Raw genomic sequence first — 6,621 nt, 5'->3', positions numbered from 1 at the left:
TTTATATTCTATCTTTGGGGGAAAGAGTCTTAAATGCTGGCTGGCTGAGTAAGGATCCGGTGCATGCATAGATAGGGGGTTCCTTACATATAAAACCTGAAGACTGCTGACGTTGCTCATAAAAATGCATTATGCTAAATACTAGTATGTCATTTCTTCTACTCCCTCCTGTTAAATAGTGAAAACGAGATGTAAAAGACGAAAAATGTTGTCTTCTGTAACATAACTTTTCATTAAGTGAACTTTAAGTCCCTTTCTGTGCACATGTTTCTATAGACCACAAAATGACAACACACCAGTTTGCATTGGCTGGAGATACCAATTGATGTACATCATGTAACAATTGAATAATTGATTACAGTATGCTTGAAGTTACAGAGAATGCCTTACTAGACAAATAGTTGAATATTAAAGTACTATGAACGTTAACTGTCCTGGTGCTGGTAGGTAATGACCCCCTTTGTGGCAATTTTTACTACTAGTATTATATCCATTCACGTTCTATCCATTCAAGTGTAAGATACCATACATGTCATACAGATCAATTTTGGTTTTAAATTTTTCAATGTACAAGAAAAACAGGTCTATGGTCATCGGTAGAGTGTTTAGTACCATTGTTGCAAACATTATTTACATTAACATGTATTCACTAATATCAATATATTTATCACTATAGTCTTTTGTGACATTGTGCACCTAATGTATACAAATATTGTTGCAATAATTATACGCCAGCTACACTGTTAGTAGTAGCCACCCAGTAAGGGCAGGTAGTATAACCACAACAGTGCTGAATAACGCTATGTCTCTACTACTACAAAAATGCTCTACACATAACGTTACATATACAATGTAGCTGATAAAATACATTGTCACTTCATTTTTATGGTCTTGGGGAATCAGAAATGTTCTTTAATGTCCTCTTGAATCGTAACATATTAGTGAACTTATTCCTCCAAAAATAAAGCATTTCATAACAGTCAACATTTGTTGAAGAGGATGATGTCTGAGTTAATTGATTAAGAATGGCAAACTACATTTGTACCTTTTCTGGGGTGGGGGGGGGGGGTAGGGATTACGGGGTTGAAGAGGTCGGGTTTTATCCAAGCGCCTCGTCCACTGATTTCATCAGAGTTCCAAGGGCATCTATCCCCCTTTTATTCAGGTCCACTCTTTTTTGACCTCGTAGAAAAATCCGAATCTAGTCTATCATGACCCCCTGTTGTAAAAAAAAAAAATCCTGAGCCAGGACCCCCCTTAGAATCGTAAAATCCGACCTCTTCAACCCACCCCACAAAATTATTTTTGGAACGCTCATTTAAATACCACAGAGACATGACTACATGACGTTACGTAGTTTCTTTAGATCATTGTATTGGGAGACCGACCTGTGCAAAAGGTAGCATGGGTTTACCTCCGCAGTACATATACATGGAACTGCTGCTGTGCTGAATCGCTTGCTTGTACCAAAACACACCACACATCTGCTCTAAAGGTCATTTCAGGGGCAACTTTTAACCTTTGACTCATAGGCGTCTTTTATACCTGAATGTTGTGCCTGTTCATTCTGTGGATGTGTATTTACTTTACATCAGATATTACTGAAATACATTTAAAAATAAATTCAAATTAAACCAAGATTGAAGTGCTTTTGTCTACTACACTATGATGTACCTTTACTTTACTTTTGGGGAGAAAACGTACGGGCGATAATTCCGTCAGCAAGGACAGCCCTATATTCAGTGCCATTGAAAATGGCGACTAGCTATCTCACTGATGAGCACATAGCAGGTTTCGATCGTTACAAGGTGAGTGTTTGGACCTGAAAACTTGATTTTTACCCGTGGTAGCTGTAGATAGAGACTGAAATTTCTTCCTGTCACGTCAAAGGTAAATTTCATGGAGTTAAAAGGGACTTCTAGCCCAAACAAGCCATGTAACCACGTGCGTGTTGGCGGCTTGGTGTTCATGCCCCCGCTTTGTGCTTGAACCTTTGGCCTTGTCCTCAGATGACGATGTCCTTGATTGTACCATATATTGTACCATTACGTAGATTGATTCACTGTGTATGATGGAGTAGCCTTTTCCCTAAGAAAGAGGTCTGCATTGTAGAAATATCGACTGCTTTCGATGATACACGTATCGCCCCTCCCCCTGTCAAACATTAACTGAATGCTCCCATTTTCCATAGAATCCAAATAATTTTGCATTCATCAATCTTTCATGTTGCAGCACCCCTACCACCCAGGGACACTCGTTTTTCATCCACCATGATGCATAACAAAAGATCATGGCACAGGCATCGTAACTTGGAAAATATATAGCAAAAAATTGAACTTTTTTGAAGATCTCATACCTTTGGCTTTGTGAAAATATTATTATTTTTTTGTGAATTTCTTGAATTTCTATTATTGTGAATTTCTTGCTGACTCCGTCTAATGCATTTTTACACCTGTCTCCTGAATTAATTGGTCTTAATCAAGGAGGTCAAGATTTTTTAACCTCCTTGGTCTTTAAATACGTTATAGTTACAGCAGGCAAAAGCAGACAACGAAATCGAAACATAGTTTCTGTTCACAAAAAAAGTAAGTAACAATTAGGCGTACTGTGTTTCCCTTTCAGTACAGTTCAATGGACACCTCCCCCCTCTCCAACTATGTGATGCACCCATTCTGGAATGCTGTAGTAAAGGTAAGAGGTAACATTATTAGTTTGACTGGACAAGACTCTTGTAAAAAAAAGTCTAAATACATATCCTTAGAAATTCACAGTTCATTGGAGCAAGCAGAAGAGAGTTGATCAACAAATCAGTCCCTTGTTTTGTGACAGGATTTGTATAATTGCTTTCTCTGCTAGTACTACTAGTAGAGAAAGCAATTATACAACTACTACTAGTAGTAGTCAGGGCATCTCAAATATTTGCTTCAAAACACTTGAAAAGAGAATAGATTTATAAGTTATAACACCAAGCACTTGAAGCAATGCCACTTTGGTTTAAAAAACAGTAAACTGCCATTGCATTAGACCTAACACACAAGCTGTGTAAGAGTTACTAAGACCAGACCAAAGGTCTACATTTGAATGAATGTGCTTGTCATTCGATGAGAGAAATAACCAAGATGGACTGTGTTTGCTGCCTACTGCACATATTACAAAGCTGACTCCAATTGCCTTGTTCATGACATCCATTGTGCATCCCATCCTGATATTGATACTTGTGTTTGATTTTTCATCTGAAGCGACTTCCCCGATGGCTAGCTCCAAACCTGATGACCTTTGTAGGATTCCTCCTGCTCATCTTCAACTTTGCCCTGCTGACCTGGTATGACCCCCAGTTCCGTGCGTCCAGCTCGCAGCACCCCGATGACCCCCTGGTGCCAAACTGGGTGTGGTTGGTGTGTGGCTTTGCGCACTTCCTCTCACACACACTTGGTGAGTCAAAACTTTCTCTTGCGTCCCTTTTAGTTTAACACTTGCTACCTTTTTATGGCCTACAAGGGGACGGGGGTGTTGTCAAAGTGCTACTCAGAAAGACATTGGCTACGTATCACATCAGGTTACCTTTGTCTTTGTCTTTGAGATAAATTTTGGCACCCATTATGCTATACATAGAATGCACCAATTACGTATACACTCTACGCTTATTGTGGGTGGTCTTGCTATGAATTATGTGGAAGTAGAGCAACTGATTTGTGCTCTATGTAAAAAGGTATGACGTCTACTTTTTGGTAAAGTCTTGTGGACTGTAATGAAAGAGTGATGTTAAGGACTAAGGGTATCTGGACAGTAGATTTACATCTTACATGTCGTGCATAGCTAGATATGTTGCCAGAAAAGAAGTATTATTTTTTGGATATCATTTTTGACAACTACTTGTTGCCACTGAGCAGACGGGTGTGATGGTAAGCAGGCACGGCGTACAGGGTCCTCCTCCCCGCTAGGAGAACTGTTCGATCACGGTCTCGACTCCTGGGCCACCATGTTCTTCCCCACCGCCATATACTCCATGTTTGGGCGTGGCACGGAGTACGGCATCACGGTGACACAGATGTACATGGTAGTGTGGGTGGTGATGATCGGCTTCATCATGTCTCACTGGGAGAAGTACAACACAGGCACCCTGTTTCTACCATGGGGTTACGACATGAGCCAAGTGGTAGGTGGCTCTTTTCTTGTTTTAGATTTGTGCATCTGGTAAAGGAAAAAAAAGAGGAAAGTGGATGCAGTTTGCTGTTTGTAATTTGCTCTTTGTGGATAAATTTGGAAACGTTTTGTTTGTTATGTATACTATAACTGGTAAATTGCCTTTAGGCATATTACCGATGAGTTTTGTATTTAGAAAAGTATGTACAAACTACATGATATGAACTTTATAGGTTTGATCTACTCATATGAGTCATACTGAGAAGGCCCCCCTCTATTTTTGATGTATGGTGCATGAGAGGTGTGGCTTGTCTCAAACTAGGGGCTGTGGTTTTGTGTCCCATGAAAGCGTGGTTATTTTCCCCTTAGTTCAGGAATGAAATCAATGTTTGCCCTTCTTCTTGTTTTTCCTGGCTAAGAAATTGAACCCAGAAGTTTCACTAGATTTTAAGCCAACAGCCCTATCCACAAGATCACCTTCCCACCCAAGACATCTCTTACAACATGTGTTAACAGTTGATACAAATGTAAAGGTACAATCATGTATCTTTATTACTGTTTTTTCCAGTGCATGCTTGTGATGTACATAGCAGCATTCTTCTGTGGCCAGGACTTGTGGCGGACACACTTACCCATGGGACTGCGCTTCCACTACCTGTTCCTGTTCAGCTTCTACGGTATGTGGGAAGGACAGAGGTCACCTTCCCAGTAGAACACCACTTTCCCAAACGTTGTTGTGAAGTGCAGAGTGCTGTCCCTTTCTTTTAAAGCAAGGTTTCAGTGTGCAAAGGCTGACTGCTCAGTAGAATGTAGCACAAGTAGTAGTAGTATCATACAAATGCTCATCAATTATAGTTTTGCTTTCCTTTGTCTTATTGTCTTGGGATCACAGCTCTACTAATCTCTTCAGTTATGCTTAGTGTACATGCCTAGATGTCTATACATAATATCTGATAGATGCATAAAAACTGACCTTTTCATCACAGATTTCTTGCAAACTTTAATGCTGGTCTTTCCTATGGCTTTGAATTGTAAAATAAGATACATTGTGTATAGCTGCATAGTTGCATTTACAGGTAGAATAGCATGTGATGCATGCATTAAGTTCTCATAGTAGCATGCATGTACATATAGTATTAGTAGGCGCTCTGTGGTGTTGGCTGCTTCGATTATCAGCACATACACTCTCTACAACAACCTGGGAAATTGATAACTGGTTGTTGACTTTTCTGTCTTGTCCACATGTTGTACTGGAGATGATCAGAAATATTGTGACAGTGCACCAAATAATTTCCTACATGTCATAAAGTGTGGGACTGTACGGAACACATGTAGATGTTGTTGACTATGTCCATCATCGGGGTTCGAAATACTTTTTTCTGCGCAGGTGACATTCAAATTTGCCTGCACCAGCCGAAATCTACCTGCACCCCAATTCTGTTCTTTCCCTAAATAAAATGACACCCATCTCAAATTACAGATAAAGTAGTAGAAATTTGGTGCTGCTGCTGGCATAGAAAGATGGTAGCAAGGAATTTTAGATTTTCTGGTAAAAAAAAGATTTTAAGATTAGAAACTGTTTGGAAACAACTTAAATTCCTTTTTTAATATCTTACACAGGTGGTAACAGCAAACAAAGCTCCATATACACCAATACACTGTGTATGTGGAGGGGTGCAGGTTAGGTGCAGGTAGACATTTGAAATACCTGCACAGCTTCAATTTTACCTGCACTAACCTGCATATGCAGGTGGTATTTCGAGCCCTGATCATGGTAACTTTATTTTTCATGTATCAGTTTTTCCTTTGTTCTTTTGTCTGACTTGTTTATTCCTGTCCAGGTGGGTTTTTGTTCATCAGCCTGCCACACACTATAGGTAACCTTTACAGGTAAGTGAGGTACATGATGTACTTGTAAGAGAAAAAAGACCCAGTTCGATGGGATTGTTACTTGTTCATCCTCATCACCTATTGTCCTTTGGTTTATTTCTGTTGACAATATTCATGTTGATGGTTAACATCTAAATACCCTTTAGCCTGTTACATCATCGATACATGTGAATATATTTTTAACAGGAGAAATATAGGGTATTCTACACATGCAGGAGGATTTACAAATGTACATCCATTGTTTGGTTTTCATTTACTTTTTTCAAGTCGTTGCATTAATGGTTAATTTAGTTCTTAAAAGAAAAAAAAGAGTAATGCCTTAGACAAGGCGACTTGTCTAAGCATAGTGTTAGCTGTGTTCCCTTGTTATTTATGTAAAATACAGGTCTTTTTGGTTCTTAAGTGTATATTGCTTTGTTAGTGAAATCCACAACAAGGCTGTATGTGGTTGGACTCCAGTTCTGTACCTATGTTTGTATCCATAAACACTGTAGAAATGTTTGTAACATTACATTAATTTTGTGTTCTTACATATGAAGATTGGTAAGACAACAAGACCCAAATCCTATCATGTTGCTTTTCACCTCA

The 6,621-nt window shown here is 39.2% G+C and overlaps 1 protein-coding gene across 1 annotated transcript in view; it reads left to right on the top strand.

Moving 5' to 3' along the window:
• Window positions 1–2,632: 2,632 nt before the first annotated feature.
• The window catches only part of LOC118409965 (ethanolaminephosphotransferase 1-like), a gene marked incomplete at its 5' end in the record, with an annotated part of 11,004 nt that continues 7,015 nt past the window's right edge, over window positions 2,633–6,621 (top strand). Inside the window, 4 exon segments of the mRNA XM_035811382.1 lie at window positions 2,633–2,691; window positions 3,240–3,432; window positions 3,891–4,156; window positions 4,712–4,820. Coding sequence (XP_035667275.1) covers window positions 2,633–2,691; window positions 3,240–3,432; window positions 3,891–4,156; window positions 4,712–4,820 — 627 coding nt within the window.

The sequence above is a fragment of the Branchiostoma floridae genome, chromosome 2 (genome assembly GCF_000003815.2).
Source record: "Branchiostoma floridae strain S238N-H82 chromosome 2, Bfl_VNyyK, whole genome shotgun sequence".
Taxonomy (NCBI): domain Eukaryota; kingdom Metazoa; phylum Chordata; class Leptocardii; order Amphioxiformes; family Branchiostomatidae; genus Branchiostoma; species Branchiostoma floridae.
Note: the sequence above shows the minus strand (reverse complement) of the source record. Positions and strands in the feature narration are given on the sequence as shown.